This window comes from Polyodon spathula, chromosome 32, assembly GCF_017654505.1.
Source record: "Polyodon spathula isolate WHYD16114869_AA chromosome 32, ASM1765450v1, whole genome shotgun sequence".
Taxonomy (NCBI): domain Eukaryota; kingdom Metazoa; phylum Chordata; class Actinopteri; order Acipenseriformes; family Polyodontidae; genus Polyodon; species Polyodon spathula.
Window position 1 is genome coordinate 2,410,362 of NC_054565.1, and position 27,965 is coordinate 2,438,326.

General features: G+C 36.8%; 1 protein-coding gene across 7 annotated transcripts; it reads left to right on the forward strand.

Annotated features, from left to right (window-relative positions):
* inpp5b (inositol polyphosphate-5-phosphatase B) lies at positions 1 to 27,842 on the forward strand. Of its 7 annotated transcripts, none has more exons than XM_041234025.1 (22): positions 1 to 76; positions 622 to 719; positions 1,965 to 1,994; positions 2,446 to 2,556; positions 6,606 to 6,776; positions 15,357 to 15,450; positions 16,362 to 16,532; positions 17,237 to 17,338; positions 17,775 to 17,889; positions 18,037 to 18,153; positions 19,581 to 19,768; positions 20,041 to 20,152; positions 20,291 to 20,400; positions 20,838 to 20,973; positions 21,570 to 21,680; positions 22,206 to 22,371; positions 22,879 to 23,114; positions 24,326 to 24,442; positions 24,754 to 24,838; positions 25,066 to 25,193; positions 26,311 to 26,422; positions 27,666 to 27,842. In XM_041234025.1, exons 2-22 carry the CDS (start codon positions 647 to 649, stop codon positions 27,788 to 27,790), a joined length of 2,610 nt encoding a protein of 869 aa, XP_041089959.1. In that variant the 5' UTR covers positions 1 to 76; positions 622 to 646; the 3' UTR covers positions 27,791 to 27,842. The 7 variants fall into 7 exon arrangements, with proteins under 7 accessions (XP_041089959.1, XP_041089960.1, XP_041089961.1 ...); XM_041234026.1 differs by having other exon boundaries at positions 60 to 76; positions 643 to 719; XM_041234024.1 differs by lacking the exon at positions 1 to 76 and having other exon boundaries at positions 506 to 719.
* Positions 27,843 to 27,965: the final 123 nt, after the last annotated feature.

Consider the following 27,965-nt stretch of genomic DNA (forward strand, 5'->3'; position numbering starts at 1 on the left):
TTCAATGTCTTCTCGTCTCGGACAGAGCTACAGAAAGTAGACTGCTTGGGCTTGTGGAATGCAAACATGAAAAAGCGTAGGTATTCTTTATTAGACTGATCCAACTCAACAGTCTTCAAATTTGAGTAACACACAAACCTTATGAGTTGAGTAGTAGTGCATGAGACGGGACGACATCAGCTCTTATCACAGGGTTATCTGACAGGATTCTTTATAAATAGTCCTCAGATAGCTTTCAAACTACGTGCATCGTAGCAGCAAACCTGTTTTTTTTTCTTTCTTTTAATGTTTATTGGTATACAACACAAGCATAGAAAGCCTTGTTTTTGCTTATGTGATAACTTACCATCTTGCCTGTTTAGTATGCAGTTATACAGTATGTGTTCTGTCATGCACTGTTTAACTGGCAGTATGTAAATTACCTGTATCAAAAGATGCACAGCTTGTGTTTTTGATTGCTTAGTGCTAGCTGCACATGGGCTATTTGTTTAATTAGTTCAGTCTAAACTGTTTGCCCACGTAGCTGCGGTTTGGAGGGACTATAAAGAACTGCGGCCCAACTTGTACAGTTCTGTGGTGATAGAAAAGAATGTTCAACTATCTCTACATTTCTTTCTGTAGTATATTTGTATTTACTCACAGAAGAATGGCAATTTGCGGAGATGATGTTTCACTGGAGCGAGTAATTGCTGTTACTGAGGATTTGACCTTTGAAGAAGGTATGATTCTATTAATACCTGCTTGCTTAACATTGTCATCCCTCGTAATGCACATCACAGTCTCATGCTTTAAACTGCCGTGTCTAGTTTCTGATTGGAATATGAACAAAAAAGAATGAGAATTACACTTTTGTTTATAATGTCTAGTCTAGACCGGCAAGGTAAAGTAAACCCTGTGCTTCTTACTGTGAGCTTCATTTAATGCAATATTTAATCCTTTCATGCATGAAATATTGAAATTAGCCAAAAATATATATATAATAAATATATTTTTTCATTGCATTTTCTTCATTTTTAATCCAGTGCCTTATAAGGGGGGTAGCATCCTCATATGGGATCATGACATATATAGACACACACACACACGTAGACCCAGAGAGTAGCCAGGGCACATTCTTAAGGAAGACTTTTTAGTCCCAGCAAGCCTAAAGCCGTGTAGAGGCAGATATAGGGAAAAAATTGTAATAAGAGAGAAATCATGGAACAGAACTAAGAGCCACTCCGAGTGATTATTTACAAACACCGTAGATAAGATGGGAAGTATAGAAAAAAAACAAACAATGACAACTGAATTTGAAACCAGATGCTCTTCAAACAGAATACACAGAAGAACAAACCCTTGGAAGAACGTATTAAACATCATGTAATGTATTAAATATTGTAGCACAGTATTGAATTGAATTTACAGATAGTTGTGATACAGTCTCTTCTTAAACACTGCCTGCTTTAAAGTTCAAATTCATATTAAGGACGGTTGAAATAACACATACTTGTGAACAGAAGGGAACAAATTAAAAGTACTGAGTGTAATTGGTAATGTGTTTGAAGGACAGTGCACGCATCACAGCATCAACAGCCAAGTCTGCCCTAAGGAAAAACAACAGAATAAGTACTTTTTCTAAGCACACAATACCGCCTGGTTTTAATTGCTGATTTATTTTAATGAAATGTGTACAGCACATAGTGGCCATATGTTGTAATTTTTGACTAGGATTTTTCAGGGAAAGTCGAAACTAAAAGCAGACGACAGGCTTATTTTTGCTGGATGTCATTGCCTTTAACAGCTTACTTCCAAAGTAATTGGAAACAAGTTCACCCATCGTGGATCATTAGTTTTAATAGAGTGCACCAGGTGTAGCTGCAGACATGAAAAGGTGTTTCTGTGCAAAGAGAAGGGAGTGAAAGCATTGTGCTGTGTGCCGATGACCTGCACGCACTGATACTCTGGGGTTTGTTCTCTTTCAGTTTCACCATTAAATGACATTCCAATTGTGGGTAAGTAACTTTATTACACTTTGGAATGCACTGGTGCAAGTTTGACAGAAAATATCAACAGGAAATCAGTGGAACCAAATTCAATTAATCATTTTTTAAATTTCACCAGTTCTTGTAAAAGAAGTGCATGGTACTAAACTAAATGACTATTCCAGTTTGCTTCCGGCAGCATTTATTTTGCTTAGTGTATAAAAATGCACATGTGGCAATTGTTAAATAATATATACACAAACTAGCGTCTTCAGCCTATGAAAAAGCATTCAACAAACCAGATTGTGCACCTATGATTTATTGAAACAAATATCAAGGATAAATCATATATTAGGATAACCGTATATGAATTATCTAGTGTAATACAGCTTTGCAAAAATGCATTAAAGTTCCCCTTTGGGGACAGTTTTAGCAGCATTGTTTTGGCAGCAGTCTTATGAGCCCTTCTGTTACCTTCAAGGGTCAGACACCAATGTAAGGATCACATCTCAAGACTTGGTGTTGGAGCTGCTGCTGCCTTTTGGCTCACACACTTGGATGTTTATCCATGAAATGAACAAGGCCAGTCACGGTAGGAAACTATTTTCACAACTGATTTGCCTTCGAGGTTAGAAAAACAGACCTTCTGTAACCAGGTCTGGTCCAGTGTATTTTACTGTATCCTGTTGTACTGATCTGTAGTGGCTTAATGGGGGTCAGTCTGAACAGGTCCATTAAAGAACTAAGCGGCATGAAATAACATGGTTTTATATCTTCCAGCTTTGTGGGGTTTCAGTGTATGATGGCAGGACAATCTTGTGAATACATTTTTCATTTAGCTTTATTTATGTAGAAAGCTGTCATTTGTGCAAACCTTTAAATGAAAATGCTGGTTGGATATTTAACAGGATTCAGTTTTAAGGGATCACGTCTCCTGTCAATTTCCTTTAGTTTTTGCTCATTATTATTAATAAATGGCATTGCAATAGTAACAGTAAATTAAACACTACTAGGCTAAGTCATTTGGTCAGTTGTAGTTCATCAATCTTGATAACCATAGTGAGGAAACTAGGTTATTGATAGGTCAAGCTTATAGAAGAAGATGACTAAAAGCTGTGACTCCCTTATGTTATACATACTGTATTCAGAGACCGTATTCACTTTAGTCATTGTGTGTCGTGTGTGAACAATTGCCTACTTGGTGCCTAATCTGAAAACCTCTTCTTTAACCTTCCTTGGATTATTAACTAACCAGCTGCTTCCCCTATTGATTCACAGTTTAGCAACCAGTAACAGACTGACCTCTACTGATATGACATGGTACAGGAAGTGAAACCATTATAGATTTCTTGAAAAACATCTTTCAAAAAAGCAGAGATAAGACCTATATAGGGACTGGAAGTGTTTGCTGAGAAAGTGTTCTGCTAAAAGGGAACAAAAGTGAGATGTATTCTTTTTACAAAAGAGCTCAAATTGGACACTTGCCTTGTATTTTTTAAAATAAGTTTTATCTTAGGTTTTACTTGTTCATTGACACAGTAGTAGAAACCTGTGCTTTGTGCTTTTAAGCATGTGTCTTTAGAGCAAATTATTTTACACATGCAGAAGCACCAATATGTAAGATAACATCTTCTGGAGCTCTGTGCAAGGAAGTCGAGCAGATAAAGCAGCGGCCTCTGCCCTTGTTTAGTTGGCTGTGTGACACTCTACAGTATTCAGAATCTTTAACGTATAAGGGTTTGAAATACATTTCCCAACATTGTCACTCTTCTGTATCAATTGCTCAATTCAGCTTCTCTTTAAAAAAAAAAAATCATAAAAACGTTAATTATATTTTTTTTACTAATATTATCACTGGACCCATCCTTTTCTTTTTTTTTAAAATAATGTTAGTATGCCCAATTATTTTATCCTAATTTTTATTCCTAATTTAGAAAAGTCTGATTCCGTTCCCTCACCGCAGTAATTTCCACGACAGATCAGAAGTACTGAAGGTCAGTTGGGGCCCTCTGAGCCTCAAGCCAGTCATCGATTTACACCCCGGAGTTCCACAGCGATGCTGGCTACCTGCACAGGAAGGACAAAAGCCAGCAGGTTTTTGCTTTTGAGCTCACTGGGCACCTGGCCTCTGACGTTTCTTCACCACTAACCTTTTAAAGAAACACGACAGACCTATCCTTCATGTTGGTCAACACATAATTCAGCCCCCCCTGCTGCTTTCTTTGCTACCACATCTTAAGATTGGATTAGTAATTTCTGTTATGAACCATTGCTCTTAAAAGGGCAACCAGGTTTTATATAAGAACATTAATTTGCATTTTTTTTTCACATTTTCTTATCTGGCAGGTTTATCGGTGTTCTTCAAATGAGTTTGAAAGCTAACAAAAAAAACAAAAACATACGGATGTTTTTAGATTATCTTTTAAGCAACACTAAACAGAATTACATTCTGCTGTTTCTGTGAGCTTTCAGTTCGCTTTGCTTTGACTGTATACAGAGCTGGTACACAATATAGAGTCACTTGTGAGCCGCTGGGACTTTAAAATAGCAGTGGAACTGAAAAACACGTTTTAATCCCAAATCATATGATCTCCAAGGGCTATGCAGTGCCATTGGAATGGTTGTATTCTGAAGGGCTAGAGAAGCACAAGCTACGGCTTTTACATGCCCTTGGTACAGTAGAGTATCAAAACGTTGATATAATTACTTGCAGGTTTACTCAGGTAATTCATTTCAACACCGTAGTGGAATATTACCACCACTGCAATATTTGCTCTAAAAGCATTGCTGTTAATGAAGTGGCTGGCTAATGGTTCTGCTTGACTGTTTCTTCAGGGTAAAACGCTGGTATCATAACAGTATCCCTATGTTTTTTTTTTTTCACTCTGCGATCACAGTTACCATATGTTTATTATAGGCTGGTGCAACAGAGACTAGAGTACTGCTAACTTGTCTTCTCAGTGTGGGACACACTGATGGGGGGGCGGAGCTTATAGTTAAGTCTTTTCAGAAAATTGCAGAACAGATGCAAATGAGAAAAGGTTGACAGCTACAGTAGCAGAGAGCATAGGCAAGGAATTGAGTCTCCTCAGACTGGTATATTTAGCTCAAAACAAGGGTGAAGTCTGCTCAGATTGCAAACTACAGTTTCAACAAATGACCAGGTTTACCAGCCAAGCACCGTGGAGTAGGCATTCCAGTAACTGTGTGTTATGTTTTGCGGTGGTATCCTTGTTTGAACAGTTGTGCTTCCCACTGCACCACTCCCCTATTCAAAATTTGCTGAAGCTCTCAACTTGCTGGAAGCTGCATCTTTGCCGGACAGCTTAAAAATACATTCTGGACAAAGACTTCCTGTTGCGATATGGAAACTGTTTCAGAAAGGTTGAGTCTTGACAAGGAGGAAGTCAGACGCACAGAAGGTAGGTTTGGTTCGGTCAAGTGTGCAGGAGCAATCGGTTAGCTTTACCACATGCTCTTTTTGAAAGGGAAGAATAATGAGGCAAATGTGGTTCCTTGAATGTCTTCAAAATGAATTGCAGAATTCGTTGATTGTAAACGAGGTTTACTTAGTGGCTCTCAGTGTCTTTTTCGCTGTGTTTTGGCATTGTGGTTGCTTTAGCAGCTCAAAGCACACCAACAAGACGAAACTGTTATTGATGTTACAGGATGCATGGTTAAAGGACTTGCAATCTATTTTGAACTTGGACATTTCCAGGTGATTATATATATATATATATATATATTATATATATATATATATATATATATATATATATATATATATATATATATATATATAGTTAGTCAATCCACGCCGTCTACAGTATGTGCATACGTAAAATTTATTCCTTTTTTTTTTTTAAATTGAAAACAAGGAAAAATTGTTCTTTTTAGAAGAAAAATTTTATATAGTATATATATATATATATATATATATATATATATATATATATATATATATATATATATATAGTCACTTAGCATTTGTGTTAATTAATTCATCTAACATAATTTTAAAAACAATTACCAATTACCTATATAAATATATTAGTACGCCCGCTATATAAGCAATCAGCAGGCTAAGGATGTACAATTAAATATGTTATACCTACAATTGCTTAACAATTATTTAATCATTTTTATTATGTTGCATTATTTCATGATAAGGTGACCCTAGTGTCTATTGCATCTTTTAAGAAGTCAGTGATGTTTTTCAGTACAACCTGATATAACTTAACAGAAGCCTAGAAGACCTGACACCTTCATTTACAGTTTTCTAAGTTAATTAAAATGAAAAGTTCCATTAAATATTAATTACAATTCCACTCTGGGTTCTTGTTTAAAGATCTAAACAGTAGTGGATCTAGATATGCTGCTGCCATAACATTTGTAAACCGGACACTCATTTCAATGTGCTTTTATTGTATGTGTAATATTAATGCATGGTGAATAACTCATCCCTGCGGGAAAACACAGTCTGGATTGATATTAGAGTTTGAGAACAGTGGTGTTAAGATCCACCCCTATTTAGAGCATTAACCCCGCCATCTCCTCATGCTTTATGATGTCATACCCTAGAAGGAACGATCTTCTTGAAATTCATGGCAGCCCACCTGTTATCTATTCTTGTTTGCCTAGGCATCTGTAAACATTCTCCCACTGGAGCAAGCTCTTCTCAGTTTCAATGGCTCTCCAAGTACCGTCCAAAGGCGCCTCAGCCCCTCTGCTCTCCAGGTAAAGGACAAGCCTGCCAGACCCCAGCACACAAGGGCATTGACATTGACCTGATCAGCACAATGAAGAAAACTAGTAAGTGGCACACATTGTTTTACAGGGATTTTAACTGCCAGTTCTGTGATGAGGCCTCATATATCCATGCTGCTTGCAAAACCTGTGAACACCACCACAAATAATAATAACAACAACAACAATAACAACAACAACAACAACAACAACAACAACAACAATAACAAAACAATAATAATAATAATAATAATAATAATAATAATAATAAATAAATAATAATAATAATAATAATAAAATAATAATAATAATAATAATAATAATAATAATAAATAATAATAATAATAATAATAATAATAATAATAATAATACATTAAACATGTTGGTGTTTCCTTTTAAGGGGCAATACTAGCGGTATGTTTTTTTTTTTTTTGCACAGGAAATACAAACAAAAAAAAATAAAAATCCACTCTACTGAGGAAGTGGTTGACCTAGAAACATGAAAAGTACTGTTGTTAACTGCAGGGAAGCCTGCTGACAATATTCACTAAGAATGTTATAAGATGATTATATTATATATATATATATATATATATATTATATATATATATATATTATATATATATATATATATATATATATATATAAATATTTGGAACGTTGTATAAACGTGAACGTATACATAACATTGATAAATTAACTTGACTAATGATTTTATAAAATAGTAAGGGTTCTACAACGTAAAACACTATGTATAACAATGATGTTTTCTCTTTATTTGAATCCAAAAGAGAAATAAACTTAGGTTGAATTAATGAGTTACATATAGCTGTCAAATTGAGCAATCAAAGCCCCACGCCTAAAAAGTAGTCAATTGCGATAAATCAAATCGATGTTTTTTTTTTTTTTTTTTTTTCGAAGTTGCTTCAAACTTAGAGAGATTTGATTCAGCAGACTTTTTTCGTGCAAGTATAGAAACCATAACTAAAGCAACTGTACTTCAAGAATATTTTATCCTCGAGATGTCTTGTGTGTACCACAGAGGGTTTCGTTTCTGTTAAAAGCAAGTTTCCGTCTTTAACAGCTCGTATACTGTAGTGTAGTGTGTCAGTTGATTGGTTTGGTCTGGTCTGGTGGGGTTTTACTTTTGAGTGATGTCACCGAAATCTTTGCATAGCAGGAACAGGTCCCTCGATTGGAAAAGCTTTACAAAATGCGAGCGAGAAGTGGGCAATGTCTAATGTAAACAAGGAATCTGGTAACTAAAGACTTTCTTTACTTCTGTTTCTTTTGCTTGCCGCGTTTTGGTTTATAAGAACGTTTCCCTTTTAAAATACTAACTAGTAGTGCTACAGCACTTTCTTGCGAGGAGTTGTTCTGTTCATTATTATTCAACTCTTCATGAGTTTGCGAACTACTGTACATTATGTAAATGGTAAACCTGACAGTTATATATTTCATTTAATTTTGCAAGCAAACATTTCCTTAGTCAGCATATTTTTTTTATTTTGACCTTTTGTGGTATTTCAAAATCACGATCGAGAAAATAAACTAACAACCGCCTACAATTTGTTTAGCCTATACCACGTATATATTTATAATACTACTAGACTGATTTAATAAATTCAATCTCTCTCTGAATGTTGGCAGCTTATTTTTTCATGAAAGTAGACAGTCCAAGTGAATACAGGCGAGAGTTCAGTAGGGTGCACTATGTGTGTGGAATACTGTACTTTGGTATACTAGGTTAATAATGCACAATCAGGAGTATTACATATCTGGTTGTTATCAGAGGATTCTCTGTGATAATATTTTACAATGAGTTTAGAGAGATTGGAACTGTAAAGAGTAGGGGAAATACATTCTACCAGAATACAAAGTAGGCACTGTTACTGGAACGTTTTAAACAAACATCAATTATTTATTTCCATTATTAATTTATTTTTGGGGATTTGTTTATTTTACAGAGGAAAGAGCTGGTTGCAGAACTGTAGGAACATGATGTTCCAAAACACGAACACAAGCTTGGTTATGGAAACACAGTGCAGTGATTCAAAGAACCTTGCCCTCTGATTAGCAGACGAGGGTTTAGTTTAGCAGATGTAAGATTTGTACCCGGTGTTTATTTCGCAAGACTCTTCAGTATTTTTCTTTTAATTATTTTCAGCGTTTTTTGTTTCTGCTTCGCACAACTACAGTAGTAATTTAGTTTAAGATTTGGGCAGTTTACCACATACGTGGGGTTCTGGTTTCTGACAGTCCTGGTGTTGGCACAGCGTAGACATACAGTAAACGCGACACACGTCTGCCAAGCAAGCGATGTCCTGCCAAAAAACATAATACCCTCGCAGCCTTGAGATGAAAATAAAAGTAAACCCTTGTTTGGCATGAGCTGAGACTTTTCTTAATCAGTTCAGAAAACCCAATTTCTTAGCAAGTGATCAGCACAAATAGCCATGTACAGTAATTGAAATGGTTTCACTCGAGTTCACTCTTTTTGTGGTTGAAATGTGCAGCAGTTACTTGCAATTAGCAAAGCCGTCTGTCCTTTTGTGGACTCCTGATCCGGGATATGGCAAAATCAACTGTCTGCAATTTGCTTTGTGTTCCGCTCCAGTCTTTAAAAAATAGTAAACATTAATATGAAAACCATAGAGGTAGTGCTGGTCCTTAAGAGGTTAATACAATTAACTGTGGCAAAGGATTCTGATGCAATTTAATGGTGTGCTAGGATGATTCTTAGGGGGTAGGAATTCTGCTTTCTTTTATGTAAGTACTGTAAAACTAGTTTGTATTTCAGCTTGCATTTTAATCTGTGTTATTGAATGAAAGCACCACAACTAACAAACATTTGAGTTCTGAGCGTTTAAACCTGTAAAATCTAAACGTAAATCAGCCATCGGGCCTAAAGCCGCACATGCCTGTGTTTGGCTTTGTTTGTTTTGGTTAACTGAAGGTTCTCATCAAACACTGTGCTATTATGAATCTGTTGTCTTTACCTTGTGTATTTTGTGAGTGATGTTATATACAAAAGAGAAATATACTTAGGTTGAATTAATGTGTTATTGTATAGCGACAGTTTACAGCTGAGCAATCAAAGCCCCCCTCCTAAAAATATGTATGCAGCGTGCTTTAGTGTTGTAGTGTTTCCTATGCATGCCTAATAGGGTTACTCTGTAAGTTCATTTGTATGACTTTGTTTCTTGTGAGTCTGTGCACAACAGTTTTCAGGTTTTGCATGGCAAATGCCCGACAGGGCAACCCTTAGGTCATGCAGGTGTGCCTGCTGACAAGAGTCCAGAGCTTGACTTTGCTACATAGGCGACCAGGTAACCAGCACTGGCTAAACACATGTTTGTGTGTATTGTACCTGTGATTATTGATTGGTTAATAAGAATAAATAGAGATCCCATGTTAATGTGGGTTCAGGCAGTTGTTAATGTTACTCTTTACGTGTAATTGCACTGAATAGGGTTGTAATTATTATTACAATTAAAGCAAACAATTCTGTTGTCATTGTAAATGATCCCAGGTCTGCTCTTTAGTTTCTTACAGTAAGAGTGCGTACACTGACTTGCCAACAAATGAAAGGGAACGTTCACAAGCAATATTAGAAATTCGCGTAGTTTACAAATTGATGTGGTTATGTGAGGTATCCTGGGAAAGCAGTTGTTTCTCTTCTTCACACTGAGAGCTACACTGTAAGGTCTTTGGTCTCTTTTTTGGAATGTCAGTGTTGTATTGGAAACTAGGTTGTGTTTCTGAAAGGGGAATCCACCCACTAATCACATACATAATGAAACTGTTCCTATAAATAGCCCTCTCGCCTCCACCTTGCAGAGCACCTTGTCAAGGGGAGTGCCACTTGACCTACCCACTGGCATTAGTTAACATTCAATCAATATACATTACAGTACATTGTAGTTCAGCCAGCGTGAAGGGGTGACAATCGAGCTACAGTGGACAGGGCCATGGGCCAAATTATGTTATGTTTCATTATGGGCACGGTCAGTTGTCAAAATGCAGTAAAGAATTGTTCATTTCAAATCCTGTGGGTGTCTCCTTTCTGAATTGTGTTATGCTGGTACTTTACATGTAGCCTCTTTGTCATAGTTGTTTCACTGATTATGCCCCTCTACAGAACCTCTTCTGGTGTTTGTGCGTCATCACCACGGGAAGATGATAATACTGTACAGTAGGCGGAAGCAGGTTTATAACCAAGGTTTAAATAAAACCACTCTGAAGTATTATTATACTGTAGATCATTTAGTTTCCCAGAATTCATTTAGATTTTGTCTATGTTGAAATCCATGTATCCTGCACCCACAGCGCATCAGATATATGAAAATAAAATGTGAAAAACAAATAGGCAACAGAACACATATACAGGTCTATTTCTATGCATAATGGTTAGAATTCCTTTAAAATACATTCCACCACTAAACAGTTCTCATTAGACCTAGTTCATTAAGCATTTACTGTACTCTAATGCAAAATTTGAACCAGGTATTTGACTATAGGCTTTTTGAGTTGACAGGACACAGCATAGTTAGCATTTATTTTTATTGTTGTTTGGTTGTTTGTTTGTTTGCTTACTTGCTTGTTCTGTACTCCTTGGTTGCCAGTTGTTTTTACAAATATATATATATATATATATATATATATATATATATATATATATATATATATATATATATATATATATATATATATATATATATAAGGGTGTTCGTTTAGTTTATTAATAAGAGAACTGACAGGATTACCTTAGCAGACATGCCATGACTGGCTCATCAGCAAAGACTGTTTAACAGCATTTACCATTTCCCTTTTACAGCAGGAAACCGGGTCGGACTTTGTCTGCTAAAGCTAGTCCCATTGCGTTTCCCAAAAAAGATAATTGTGTTCTGTAAGTTACATGTAGGCAGTGGCTACTTGTTAGCTTCCGTACAACAAGCAGGAAATATAGGTTTAAAAAAAAAAAAAAAAAAACAATACATTTTTTTTTTTTTTTTTTATTGTTATTGAATTCCCTCTGAACCTTCTGATTTCCTCCACTGTGGAAATCATATCATCGTGCCAACAAACATAGTTTTCCACTAGGAGTTAACACTTTGTGTTTCTTAAACATTAAAATAAAAACTTACAACACTTTCTCAGACCGTAGCATTGGAAGTCTACAGTGAATTGCAAACAGCTTATTACTGTATTCCTGTCTCATTTCAAGCATGCCTGCTGTGACTAGGTTACTAGCACATTCAAAATGCATGGATATTACAGCACCTGGTCTGTTTCCTGGACAAAAAAGTGGCTGAGTAGCTGTCTTAATTTTGAAAATGTATTAAGTCAAAATAAATTATGTTTGAGAGTTTGGAACTACTATTTTTTTAACTGTGCACATACTGTATGTAGAATACAGGTCATTGTGTCATATATGCTGGACCAATATAAATGGATCACTTTTGGAGTATATTTAGCATTTGTAATGAAACACTGAGAGTCCATGACGTGCGGTTCATGTATCATCAGACACAAATGGAGGAAACGCCCCCACAGAATCTGGTCTGCTTCAGCTGAAATGTAATGTACAGTAAAGTAACTTACAACTTGTTCAGGGGAAAGTTAACTGGAGAGTTGGAATAGGTGAACCAATTAAATGGTGCCATTTAGTCTTGTTTTAGTGAAGTGTAATCCGTTGGTATGTGTTTACTGCATTCTTCCATAGCCTTGGGCACTCCTGTGTTCTGACAGCCCTGTTTTACATTCCCCAGCAGCAGTTCTAGCTGTACCCCCCCTTGAAACAGGCAACCACTACAGTATGTGAAGAAAGCAGGCTTGCTTTTTCTTCTGCTGCAGTAGTTATTTTATTTATTTATTTATTTATTTATTTATTTTTTTTGTAAGCTTTTGTCGTTGCTGGGGAAGCAAAACTCAAGCTAAATACAGGATTTTTTCAGTATATATTTTTTACTTGAAATTGCAAGGTAATAGTCATATTGGATACTGGCCCCTATATTCCAGTATTGCAAAGGCATGACTTAAAGACTTTACTGTAATTACACATCTTTTTTGTTTTGATTTTATTACATTTATTTTTATGGTGCATTTCCCTTGAAATTGGGTTATTTTAACGGAAGCTGACGGAACATGGTATCCAACCTTAAGCACCTACACAGAATCTAGGTTCACAAGTGGACTGAGCTCAATAATCTCGGGACCTGTTCTTAGAGAAAAACTTGAATCTTATCAGCATGCCCTTCACAGAACAAAAGAAAAATGCAGTGTTTCCAGTCCATTCTCCATGTGTGCAAAATAATCCTATTAAACTCTTTATTCTTTATTTTATATAATGAGTTTCTAGTTTTCCAAAACAACATTTGAAACTGTCAGCAGTTTTGGTGGTTTTATATGGAGATCAGAGCTGCGTTGCCAAAGGGAGAGACCTGGGGAAAGCACAGGATTATTAGAACCTGTTTTATTTAGCTAAAATAAAATTGAGCTTGAAGCTTTAATAACAGCTGCCACTGTGGTAGAAAACCCACATCGACGAAGTGTAATATGTCACTTTTGTTGTGAAATAAAAGCAAATTACAATGTAACTTTTATAAATAAAATGTTGGTAGAAGGAAGTAACCTTATTTTTAGGTAAAATTGCTCACCTAATGTAAATGTTTTTTTTTAAACAAATACACAGATATTTTAGGTATATGCTACGGTATAGGAGAGTTAAGATATTCATTAATCATTGCATTTACTGTATAATGAATGAGCTTCACAAACCATTTACTCTGCAGTTGCACAAAGGTAACCCTGTTGTGTTTTATATGAGGAGAAAAAGTCATGTTTACAGAAGTAGCGTGTAACTGTACAGTGTTTACTCTGTATATGTACAGTAAGAGCTTGGGCATTAACATACCGGCTAGATTTACGAACATTAAAAACAACAGCCTGGTTCATAAACCTTGACAACCCTTATTTAAAAGGGAATGTGCTTAATAATTCACAGGGTTTAATTGTGATGGTACGATATGCAGAAATTACAGGGTATTGTTGAATCACTGTTGCCCAATAACCATTAAATTAGACAGTAGTTTTCATGAGTTGCTGCTGTGCAAACAGGTACTGTAGACCTACAGTATGTGTTGTTGCTCCATCACAGAAACCCTATAACTAATGGTATTCTGCACCTGCCTTTGTCATTTCATGTTTATTCAGTATTAAATATATCAAGCAAATCCCTGGTCGATGCCTGGCAGGCAGGACTGCTTTTACCAGCTACCCCCCCCCACACACATTTCAACCATATCTACGACTACAGTAGGAGCACAATGAAATGCTTAGTAAGGGCATCAAAGGCATGCTAGTTTTCTGGTGTGCATATATCATAGGGGCAGTCAGTTCCACATTTATTTCTTGTCCTTGTCCTTGCAACATTGAACGTAATAGAGAAGGTGTAGGAAACCACTTGGGATCCAGCGATTTTCACCAGGGATGTGCCACAGTATTAGTGCGTTTGTGATAATGTTGTGCCGCACTATAAATAGAAAGTAACAGTGTGTGTAATAGAATGAGTCTTGCAGCCTTAGCTTTTCATCTTATCTCTGGTTTGGCAGAACGGTAGGCTTTACTATTGCAGAAAGAGGAATGACACATGAGATATGAAAAAAACAAAAACATTATTATTGGCTTAATACTAGATGTGTCATGAATACTTGTCTTTGCTGAGATGGATGGAAACATAATTGATCAGCGTTATTTCATGGGTAGAAAGGTGTGCTGTGAAAAGCAAACCCTCTTGAGAAGGGAGGAGCTGCAGTCTGACAAAATTAGAGCCTTATTATTTAGAAACGCTCCAGTGTGATGAGCTCTCTGTGTGGACGCTGTTAATGAAACAAGCTGGCACTTGCTGTACAGTTATTCTCTAGCGAGACTTTTAAAATACTTCCAAAATGTTTCAGTGTCTATCAACTTCCCAACAGTCGTGAGTATTAATAAAAGTAAAACTCTGTTTTGCTTACAGTATCAAAAAGGCAAGAGATTCAGCTTTACGAACAATTTCAGATTACCTGCTTTTCATCCAGTGGAGATTGTTGTAATGGATGTTAATTAGGCCTGCGTGTGTATCTGAAGGGAATACTTACTGCCTGGTTCTACTTTGGAAATGTGTTAACCCCTGGCATTGTATGTTGTATTGGAGTTTTTATTGTCCTGCTGCACTACAGTATAGAACGTATTGCTAAATTACTTCAGACTGAAGTTTGCTCGAGCAAAGAGATTTACTAGCAGTAAATCAGATGACTATATAATTGAAAATATTCAAACAATGCTAATGATTTTTATTGGACTCTGCTTCCCTTTTATTTTAACACTTAACCTGCTAGCTCTAACGTTGCAGCACTGTCATGTTACCCTATCTGTTATGTTACAGTAATATCATTGTTCTCTGTGTACTACATAATACGTTGTTGCTAACTCAGACCTGACCTGGAGGTTTATTTTGGGCACTGTCTTTCCTTGAACCTTTCATATCTTTTCGTAGATAGACATTGCACTGGTAGTTGAGATTCACTGGGACGCACTGTCCCTGTTCTCAGAGTCTTAATTAGTGGCTTGTGTTATTCTACAGTATCTGTCTTCTTTTTTCAGGAAATTCTGCAACAGACGGACAAATAAAGGACTCTGAAGAACAGGCCATTCATCACAGACACATCAACGACAGTACAGAGCATAATGCCGACAGGTGAAACAGAGAAATCACAGATCCGTTTCTAAAGAAATATATTTTTCTTTTAGACGTAGTACTCCTCTCTGAGGGCTAGATGGGTCCGTCGCAAAGGATACATTTTGTCGTGTGTACTAAGAGAAAATATGTTAATGAAGAGAGCTGCAATGAACTAATTTAAGTATTTGTTGTGTCATCTTAGCGAAATCTCTAGCATTGCGAGAGTAGTGCGACATTCATAGTTGAGTTGTGGTTTTCTGCAGCAGAGGGGCTCGAAGGATAATGTTTGTACACCACTCTTATCTGACACAGTGTTTTTCGAGCAGAGGCAAGTGTTTTGGATGCCTGGCTGCTACATTTGTGATTAGTAACTGTAAATCACAAACCACCTGCACATTAATCAGACAGGTGTGTTTCCTATTCCTATACAGATGCTCAGAATGAGCTGGAGGGGTTAGTAGCACATGTGTGTAGTCTATTGCTCCCAATGTGTTGGGGAAACCAGAAATGTCATAGGAATGTGTTTTCAAGGCTTGTAAGTACACCCTGCTTTTAGAGAAAAGTAGGTATCTGGGTGTTCGCCTCAGAAATGCATTGAGCACAACTGGCAACGCACGAGGAAACGCAGACTGGGAAATGCCAGCAACAGCTGCCGCAGTCCCCTGAAAGGACCCAGAGGCAGGATAATGCAAGGTGGACAATAGTTTGACCACTGCAGGGATAACATGAATCCGGTATATCATTTATAAGAACACCTTAACTAGAAAACTTTTTTGTAAATCACATTCTCTCTAAATTGCTGATATCTCACAAAATCTCATCTTTTAAAAGGTGTGAGTACCACAGTTTCCACCTACTGACCAGCGTTAACTGTGCTGCTCTCTCTTTCATATTGATAATGAATGTAACCCTTTTCTTTTGCTATAAAGGCAGGGAAAACTGAAAGTGGAAGCACGGAGTGATATGGTGCGATCTTCACGTCACACGGTTTCAAACAAAGCACATATACTTACCATGCCACATTTTGGACTGAGAGATAACATTATCAAGTGTGAACTTTTGAAAAGGGAAGAGACCTATACCTACATCAGAAACTTCAGGTAGGTCTATGGGCACAGAAGTGAAACAAGCTACTGCATGCCAATGTATCCCAGTTGTCCACCACTATTTTCAAAATATTAGCTCTTGTGATAGAGGATGAAATAAATAAGTAATGGATGCTTTTTATATACTGTGCAATACTGTGATTCTGAGCATAGCACCAGATACCACATACTGCATACAGTACTGTCTGCAACCACTGTTGCACAAGGCCCTCTGCTGGCAGTGTTATCTACATACCATGTTACTAATCACAGTTGACTGTGAAGTCTTCCCATACCAGCAGTCCTAGTGCTGAATTCATCCACCTGCTCATCATGCTGCATCTCATTTCCACACACGTTTTGCATATTATCTTTGTTTCAGTTGGGTGGAACTGTACTGATGGTCAAGTTGATACAGAGATTTGCTCAAGGTCACACGGTCAAGATGCTGAGTTGGCATTTCAAACCATGATCTACTAGCTCTTTATTTATAACCACCAAGCTACTCAACAATCGTGTAAAATCTTGCACTAAAATAGGACTTTTTGTGTGGTTTTCTTTATTAGAAAGTAGGTCTTGTTGACGTTTGCTTTACAACCACCCGCTATCTTGAAACTATGTGAGTCAAATAGGCATTTTCCTTCTGACTGAAGCAGTAGAAGGTTCTGCATGAAATCTTCAGCCTCACCAACTTCCCATTTTGTCGGTTTCCGTTGCAGGTTTTTTATTGGTACCTACAATGTTAATGGGCAGTGTCCAAAGGACAGTCTAAAGCCATGGCTGAGCTTTGGCACTGAACCCCCAGATGTCTACTTTGTGGGGTAGGTGTTTTTAAAAAAGAAAATCAATCTGTTTTTATATATTGAGTGAACAAACACATATTTTAACCATTAATGTACAAAAGCAGAGGGCAGGAAGTGAGACGCCTGAAGCATGGAATCAAATGTAGTTGCACTTGTTGTAATTGTAATACCTAATGCCGTGTTTCCCTAACACAAGAAATCCGACTAATGTTCCCCTAGATCAAATAATCTCCAGTGGATGGGTGTTTTCTGTGTTTTGGCAGAAAGCGTAGCTGGAGCAATTGCAAGTGTTTTGTTCCACTTTCATTATGAAGACACAGAGGCACAATCTGTCACAGGGCAACGTGCAGAAACCATGCCACAGTATTTATAATACTTTATGCACTGTTGTTTACCAGTGGATTGATGTGTTTCATAGAACAATGGCAATGTATTCTGTTCTTTTAAACCACAGCTTCCAGGAGCTGGACCTTAGTAAAGAAGCCTTTTTCTTTAATGACACCCCCAAAGAGCAGGAGTGGTCCAAAGCTGTGTCTGAATCTCTTCATCCGGGTGCCAAGTATGCCATGGTAAAAAAGACTTTCATTCACACTGTTACGTACTCCTCTTCCTGTAGAGTGAGCCAGCACAAATACAACCCTCTAGTTTGAGAACCCCCTGGTCAGCTGCATCTGTTTCATTGTTCCCTGTATGAAAAGGCCGTTGCTTTGTTACAGGTCAAGCTTATCCGCTTGGTTGGAATCATGCTGATATTTTATGTGAGGAACGAGCATGCGGAGTACATCTCAGAAGTTGATGCAGAATCTGTAGGGACTGGAATCATGGGAAGAATGGTAAGAGATGCAGCTCCTATGCAAAAATGTGACTTTGACTTTCTCGTCAGTCACGGTTAGCATTAGCGTTAGTTGTGTATCGTCTGGATAAGATTCTTTCCATTTGGTCATCAGATGGCAGTTTGCACTTTGTTGAAATCTTTGAAATAACCAGAGTTACAACATTCAACCACCACTGGCTGTGTGTGCTGTGCACATCAATATGTCTGTCCTTAATCCCAGATATTGACTCAAGCCACTCAATTATTTCTTTAGCTGTATAAGCATAACTGGGTGTTGTTGAAAGTCTTTTATACTATCACATGGCTTTCTAGTGTGGATGTTATTATTATATTGCTTTAAGTTTGTGTTTGTCACATTGCTGTAGCACCCATTTGAAGAGTTCATTAATGCTTTAGAATTTAAAGTTCTTCTGATGTTCTGCCCCCACAGCCACAAAGACATTGTGGTTTGAAGGTATGAACAGCACAGGGATTACCTGTGAATTTAAACCTGTTCTGCAATATACAGGAAAGCTTCAATGAAACTCAGCTGCTCCCTCTGCTTTATAGAGTAATTGAACACAAAAGAGAAAGCATTGCAATGTGAGTGCAGATAATAATCTCTCACAGTAAGACTGGAGTAGATGATGTGTTGCAACTGTTAGAAAGCGTGGCCTCAAACAAAATCTGCTACTAACCATTAACATTTGATAATGATAATAAACTAGCTGTTTCTGTGCAGTAAACTGTTCTTTACAGTTTTTTTTTTTTGTTCTCTACATTTTATTTTATTTCTCAGACTCTGGTCAACCATATTGATATTAGCTTAACCTTTTTACAATTACAGCTGTTAAATACCATAGTAAAGCAGCATGCACAGCTTAATGTAAAAGTGCTTGAATAGATCAGCTGCCCCTTACTATGAAGAGGAGTGTTTTAATGACCTCTGTGAATCAAATTGATTATGGTCTTTAGCTTCGTGATGTACATTAGAGTTGAAAGGAAATTGGCCAAATAAATATTGACTGCTTTTTCCAGCTAATGCAGTGAAGCTTAGGCATGTAAGCATATTTGAATACGATGCTTTTTCACTCTACAATGTTAAGGGAAATGCAATTGCAAGGCTGTTTTCAACAAAAAGTAAAGTGAGCAGAAAAAGGAACAACATTAAAAATTACCAAGAATTCAGACAGGTTTTTTTTTTTTTTTTTTTTTTTAATTCTTCACAAATTAGCTGTCTCAACTTATTAAATAGATATTACGCCTGTCATTTACTTTTAATTCAGTATTTCAAGCATGAAACAGTTAAACAAGTGTGGAACCAACACTAACGGGAAAGGCGATTGTTGTATCCGGTCGTGGGTTGTGTGGTGTCATTGACTGAGTCTCTGTTCCCAATATCCTCCAGGTTTGATGTCGTCTTTTTTTCCCTTGTGGTATTTCCAGGGTAATAAAGGTGCTGTGGCTGTAAGGTTTCGTTTCCACAATTCCACTGTCTGTGTTGTGAACTCTCACTTGGCAGCTCACATAGAAGAATTTGAGAGACGAAACCAGGATTACAAAGATATCTGCACACGACTGCTGTTTCGCCAGCATGATCCCATGTTACCTCCCCTTCCAATCATGAAACACAAGTAAGCTTTCAACCGTTGATTCTACCTGGGATGCTTGATGGTGTTTGTTAGAAATAAATAAAACATAAATATAGACAGCTTAGTGTATCAATAGCTGTAAACCTTTAAAATTAAATATTTTGGGAACATGTAAATTCATATGATTAATGAAATGCACAATAGTATGTATTTGGAATTACCAAATATAAACAATTCAGCTTTAATAAAATAAATAAATAAAAATAGTTTAGGTGATATAATTGTTAATGTAGATATGTTTTTTTTGGTTCTAGTTTGGTCTTGTGGCTTGGTGACTTAAACTACAGAATCAGTGATTTGGAGGTGGAACGGGTTAAACAGCTCATTCAGGATAAGGACTTCCAGACACTTCATCGGTACGATCAGGTAAAAACGCTGATTACGCACCTAGTGCAGAAACAACATCATTAAACATAGCTATTGCTGCATTGCTCAGATTGTTATTACAGTGTAGTAGTTAATGTACCTGCATGCTTTTTAACTGTGCACATGTTCTCCTTGTAGTTAAGGAGACAAATAGAGGAGAAGGCAGTATTCGAAGGCTTTACAGAGGGAGAAATTACGTTTCAGCCAACGTACAAGTATGATACAGGATCAGACCAGTGGGACACAAGGTAGGTGGGCTTTTTTTATTTTTTTTTTTATTTTTTTTTAAAACTTTGGTTTGGAATTGATAAAAGGGGAGAGTGCAGTAACTGAACAATGTAAACTAAATGTTTGGACAAAAAGAAGAGGCTTGGTGCTGCAGTGGTTAAAGAAAAGGGGCTTGTTACCAGGAGGTGCCCAGTTCAATCCCAGCCTAGCCACTGACTCGCTGTGTGGGACCCTGAGCAAGTCGCTTAACCTCCTTGTGCTCCGTCCTTCGGATGAGACGTGAAACCGAGGTCCTATTGGAAGTGACTCTACAGCAGCAGTTGTGGTGCATAGTTCACCCCCTAGTCTCTGTATGTCGCTTTGGATAAAAGCATCATCATCGTAATAATAATAATAATAATAATAATAATAAATAATAATAATAGCAACTTGATTAATTGTTCACTTTCGTTCAAAGTGAGAAATGCAGAGCTCCGGCGTGGTGTGATCGGATCTTATGGAAAGGAAAATTCATCAAACAGTTGCATTATCACTGTCACATGGCTCTGAAAACCAGTGATCACAAACCTGTCAGCTGTGATTTTGAGATTGGGGTAAGAAAAGGGACGGCACTGTAGGATACGACACATGGCTTCTAGTAATACAGTCCGAATAGTGTCTGGATGCTAAGAGAGGTTATATTAACCATTGGCAAAATTTTTGCACCACCCTAATTAACTTATTTTGTTTCATAAAGTTGAATGAAACCTGCTGAATAATTTTACGTTAACATATTGAATTACATACCGCTTTGTAGTTTTCCATGTACTTAGTGAAGAAATGACAAAAAATGGAGAAATGTGACATTTTGAAATCTAACATGAAATACTGTAATACTATTATGGCTTCCGGTAGACTTTTTTTGCGGTATCATTTTTGTAGTTTATTTGATTACTTGATGTTAAATAAAATATCTAAATTATGTTCATATAGCTGATTTTTTATTTTGTATTAGGTGTCAGTCCTAAAATTCTAGGTAATGCAAATCCTTTGGCCGCAGTTGTAGATTAATTTGTTTTACTATATAATGCTTTCTGTAATGTAATGTATGTCGTACCTTTTTAGATGTTAAAAAAACAAACTGGTGCTTCTATTTTGTATAGAAAAATATACTTCCATGAATATTTATTATTATACTGTTTTCTTCTAGATAAAGGTTGTGAACGAAGAGCTGTACCGGAAGACGTTTGAAGAGATTGTGCGCTCAATAGATAAAATGGAAAATGAATGTATTCCTTCAGTATCACTTTCTGAACGAGAGGTATGGAGTTGCACGTGGTCTATACTGATTGTGTTTTGAATTTATATAGCATTATATTTCACTGTGTCGCTTAGTAATCAAATGCAGTGTTAAAAAAATAACACACACAATTCCAAAGATACAGTAACTAAGCCTATATAGACTAATATTTCATGCGTGATTTTACTGAAATGTTTTGTGCAAGAAAATTCCACTGCACATATATATATGTAAAAATAAGAATAATACAGAAAACTGATTTCAAGCCTCTTAGGCAGGTTCGTGAATCAGTTGTAACAGGGAACTACTACTTCATAAGAAAGGAAATGCAATTTCAAAGTGTTATTGAATCATTTACAAGCCGAGACAGACGCTATGCATGGTGATATTTAAAACAGAACATGCTGACATTCCAAATGCAATAATAAAATACAATGCAGACCAAAGGTTTTGTTTTTTTTTTTTTTTTGGCCAATACGTTGTATAAAATAATACTATATATTGGTAATCCAACTCTTTTTAAAATGTTTTTTATTTTATTTCCAGTTCTTTTTTAAGGATGTGAAGTTTATGCAGCATCAGGTTAAAACATTTACCATTCACAATGACGGACAGGTTCCGTGTCAGTTTGAATTCATACAGAAACTGGAGGAGACCGCCTACTGTAAACCGTGGCTCAGTGCAAATCCTTGTAAGGGATTCCTTGCTGAAGGTAGGAATTAAACATGAATATGCACACAAAGTTACACCAATTCAGTTTTCTAATTGATAAACCACACCGAGCACACCAGTGGAGTTATTAATGTCTGAAAATACCCTGCCTATGAAAATATGATTATATCTTCCTTTATAGCATCTGCTTGGTGATCACACTAATCTCTCGTCCTGTTGAAATCTCTTTGGCTTCAATAAGATGATGTTCTTACCTCTTAGAAGTGTAACAACCGTATCACAAGTCTTTTGTTATTTGTTTTTTACTTCCATCCCTGCGTTACAGGCAGTTGGACCTGAGCCTCATTCTATAGGGCTCCTATTATCTGTAATATAGCAGGAGTTTAATATGGAGAGGAGACCAAGTATTTCATATCATACTTGCAGTGTTGTTTGCACAAGCCATGTACTTTATTGTTACTTTACTGCAAGGGAGATTCTACTGAATTTGAAAAGAGATGATCTTTTACAGAGGTTAGTATTATTTTTTTTGTTTTGCATTTTTCAGGAGGTAAAGTGGACATTGAGCTGGAAATGTTTGTAAATAGATCCACTGCTACGGCATTAAACTCGGGAGAAGAAAAACTTGAGGATATTTTAATTCTCCACTTGGAGAGGGGCAAAGATTATTTCCTTGCTGTGTCGGGCAACTATCTCCCCAGTTGCTTTGGAGCCTCAATACAAACGCTGTGCCACATGAGGGCACCCATTCAAGACATGCCTGAAGAAACAGTACGCCAGCTGGTAAGCTCGATCGTTTTTTCTTAATTAAAAACCACTGCATACCAGTGCTTGATAAAATCTGGTCTTGAAAAACCGTGATTTCTACTTTATATTTTATTAATTGGTTCAACAATTCAACAGTGACTAGCTTAGGCCAGTGTTTGGAAGGATGCTGGAAATGATCCTGTGAGAAGTCCTGGAAAGCACTTCGAAGTCCTTGATTTTGTAATGGTCAAAATGAACCCTGCAAACATTCATGCCTGATAATGTACACGAGAGGTCTACCAATATGTTAGTAATGTAGTTTGGGGATTAAAGCAGGGCTCAATGTAATGTGTTTTAGTTGACCACACTGTCTGTTCTAAAGGGGCAGGACCCAACAACTGGTTGGTTGTTACCATGTACATTACAACATTCTGTAATGTATGTATCAAAATCTTTAGCTTTAATATTATATGGACCAATAGACGGCTTAGCTTGGATGAATAGTTGGTGCTTCCCAGTGGAATATTCTAGTATTGCATTTGTAACAAAAGAAGTCAGATCTTCTAGGTACAGTAATAGATGCTGGGCCACATTTTTGCTGGAGTTTGTACAGTTTTCATACATAGTTTTTAACACAATATATTTTGCAAAAAACATACATAAATAAATAAATGCATTTCCTGAAAGAAAGGCAGGGCTGCAGCAGCTGTCGTAATTAATAAATCTGTTAATTACCTTTCAGCTGAATTATCTTTTTCATATAAAAAGAAGAGTCTCCACAACCTTTAGTTGAAAAACAGGTTTTTACTTGAGCAAAAAATGCATATGCAAAAGTAGAGCACAGCTAAAACTGGCTATTACTGTCCCCCAAGTAGCCCGTTGCAAGCAGTGCCCAAGACTGAATGCCAGCTGGTCATTTAAATTGCAAATTTGCAGCATGAATGCAAGTGCCAGAATGTGTCAGCAGTAATATTTTTGAAAGTTCACTTCCTAATAGAGCCACATTTAAGGTAGGACAAAGCTAAAGATAAAAAAAACCTGACCTTTACATTTTTCTTTACCACTTGGAGGAGTTTGATACTTCAGTACCATTCCTACTAGTCTATTGATGCCACTTGCCACAAGGTGAATGGCAAAAAGAACACTGGTGGCTTCACTTGTTACACCAAGCAGTACCGATGTTCTGTTTGCTTCCTAGAGATTGAACACTTCTGTTTTCTCTCTTCTCTGTCTTAAACCCTACAAAGACCTTAATGCCTCTGCAGCCAAAAGATGGAAACAGTTCTGTAACAGAAATGCCCCTGGAAATCCCTAAAGAGATCTGGATGATGGTGGATCACCTTTACCGCAATGCATGCCAACAGGTTTGCATCTAAACTCTCTTCAAACCAAAGGCCAGGTTGAAATGTCGCTTTTGTTCTGCATACACCACACGCTCAGACCAGCAGGGTGTGTGGTACAGAGCCATTATCTTAAAGAAAAATTGGTGTTCCATTAAGTATACATGCCAAGATCTACTGTCCAAAATTGTTGGCCTTATATTTGTTTTACTTTATGTGTTAACCATTTTATTTATAATAATGATTAGCAAGCAAACTATTACCCTCAGTGATTCCTTATAAGGGTAATAAAGATTAAGTAGCTTTTCCTTTTTTTTTTTTTTAATTTTGTGCAGGAGGACCTCTTTCAACAGCCAGGACTGAGAGCAGAATTTGAAGAAATAAGGGACTGTATAGACACAGGGATGCCAGATTCTCTTCGTATCCTTCGTGCGTATTTAAAAAAAAATAAAAATAATAATACATTAAAAAAAATTATATTTCTTGCTTTTGGGATTAAAAAAAATAAGGAGCCTGACTTTGCAAGATCAAGTTAGCTGTTCTTATCACGGCATTTTGTAGCTGGTTGTGTAGTGTCACAGTTTCGTGTATTTTCATAGCAAAGAAGATCATTGCATGTGATTGTCCTTAATGTACAATCTGCCCAGCTGGCAGCAATCACTCGGTAGCTGAAGCTCTGCTGCTGTTCTTGGATGCCCTGCCGGAGCCTGTCATCTGCTATTCCCTTTACCAGCAGAGTCTGGATGCATCGGCTAGTTTTACACTTTGCAAACAGGTACAGAATATGCTGAGCTAAAAGCATCACACAATACCGAAACTCTCTACTTGCTGTGTGCTGCTTTTTCTGCTCGATGTGCTTATTAATATATTTATTCAGAAGTGAAATTAGCGCATTATTTTTTTTATGACTTGTGAACGACAAACTTTATCAAAAAAGAAAAGAAAAAAGGCAGCTTTTGAATACTTTCCAGTTTTGGGTCCCTAGATTTTACATAAATGAAGGGGGAATGTTTAGTGCAGTGGTGCACAACTCTGTCCTGGAGGACCAGTGACCCTGCAGTTTTTTATTCCAGCTGCACCCTAAAGTACTTTATTGGACCTTATTAGAAACTTAATTAGTTCAATTAACTAATTTAGGGTATGGTTAGAACAAAAACCAGAAGGGACACCAGCCCTCCATGACCTGAGTGTGCACCACTGGTTTGATGCATTGTTGTACCAAGTGGTGGTATTGGCTGTTTTGCACTGATGTTGTGGGGAAGATTATTTGAAGAGCAATGAAACACGTGGAGACGGCACAGGGTGGAAAGACCCTGCAAACTATGTGGTAGAATAAAGGGTTAATTCCCTGCATATGCAAAATCCCCACATGAGAATGTGTGGAATGCTGTTAATGACAGGCTCTCCACTTGTTCAGTGAATCAATTGCCTTGCCATCCCCAGTGTAAGTGCTGTTTGCCTGGAAGCGACAGAACCTTGTGTTGTCTCTGTAGAACGCTAAACGAGTGCAGCAGTGTGTTTCAGAGAGCCGAAGAGACTATTGGGGCATTTTACACCATAGCTAAAAATAGAAGTTCACCATTTATTGCTTAAACCAAGTCTCCTGAACTCCTTCAGTAGTCATCCTGACTAGCCGATCCTGTTACAGTGAGAAACACATCTATGGGATCTATTCTGTTAATTTACTTGATACTCAGGCACACTGTTTGATTTTCATAGCCACGGTACACAAAAATACCCTGTTTAAATGCTGACCATTTGTGCATACGAATGAAATACAAAACAAACCGTACTTTCCAGGAGGTGGATGGATTACGAGTGTCAGGGATGTGTTTCTTTTTATTTTGTTAGATTTATTAATCATCATTTTTTTTTGGTTCTTGTTTTTGCAGGTTGTCTCCTTGCTACCTCAGTGCCACAAAAACACGTTTAACTATTTAACGGCATTCCTTCGAGAGCTTCTGAAAAACTGTCTGCTTAATCGCTTGGATGTCGATATTCTCAGTAAGCAGAGAAGGTTTTTATTTCAAGGCTGTCCTGAGGGAAAGAGATTGCTGGCCACCATTTAGTTCGCCTCTGACCAATAGAGCTAAACCGCTTTGCTGTTTTGAGGGAATAAATAAGGCTGCATCAGTAAGGCTGTAAAAGGTTTTACTGTTTCAAAGCATCACCTTTACAGACCTATATAATGGTTTCTAAAATGCAGCATTCCCCTAGGAAATTTATTTTCCGAAAACAGCCTACCCTACTGTGTGTAGGACTGCAGAGAGATCAACAGCTGAATACAGACTAGAGGACTAATACAAATATTTTTTTAGTCACATTTCTTCTGGGGAAACAACAAATGCATTACTTTAGACTTACCTGTATTTAGGAAACGTTTTATAAGCGGACAAGAAATAAAGAATGCAATATTCAGTGTAGTGTAAGATGTATTAAAAGTGTCGCTATACTCTTTCTCTTACACTGCACAGTTTTTTTTTTTTAATATATTCTTCATTTAAGGATCCCTAAGTACTCATCAAATAAAGAAACCCTAAACCGTAAAACCCTGTTGTATAAAACAAGCAGACTGTGAGTGCTACCTTTTGTCATGTTAATGATGATTGCTCTGTTTGAGAGAGCTTTCAGGACAGAAAAAAAAAAAAAAAGAATTATAGAATTTATCTTCGAGGGACGTAGAGCTGAAGAATGTGCTGCACAGTAGCAGTACTCACATATTGATGTTACTGTCCCTTCACACTGGCCCATATAGACAACAATGAATTAGGTAGCAGCTTTAGACCATGACAGCAACAGTACAGTGTTTTCTTTTTGCTGTTTATATGTTTAGAAATGCTAACCTTTTCATTCAGCATATAGAGCTATGGAGAAAAGTTTCATATCACCTAGATTTTTAGGATTATTATTATTATTATTATTATTATTATTATTATTATTATTAGTAGTAGTAGTAGTAGTAGTAGTAGTAGTAGTAGTAGTAGTATTTTTATTTTATTTTATTTTTATTTATTTTTTAAACTATGATAACATAATTTAGATCTTTTATTTAACATCATGTAATCAAGGAAACTGCAAAATGACATTCCAGAAGTCTACCAGAAGCCTTAATAGTAGTGAAGTATTTCATGTTGGATTTCAGTTTTTCGAGAAGTACTGGTATATGGATAACTACAACGTGGTATGCGTATATTCATTCATTGTGCACAGAGAGTTATTCAGTTAGTAATGACTTTTGTTTTCACAGGAAGTGTATTTGGAGGCCTGTTGTTAAGGCCTCCTCCCTCGAGTTCCAGGCAAGACCCTGCTGAGAAGAGGAAAGCACAGGAATTCATACAGCATTTCCTCCTCATGGAGGGAGAATCTTCATAACAATTTAAATTAATGTACAGCGTCTCTGAAGTATTATATATACATACATATGTGTGTGTGTATATATATATATATATATATATATATATATATATATATATATATATATATATATATATATATATATATATATAAAATATATATAGTTTTATTATGAGGTGTATGATGGATAGTT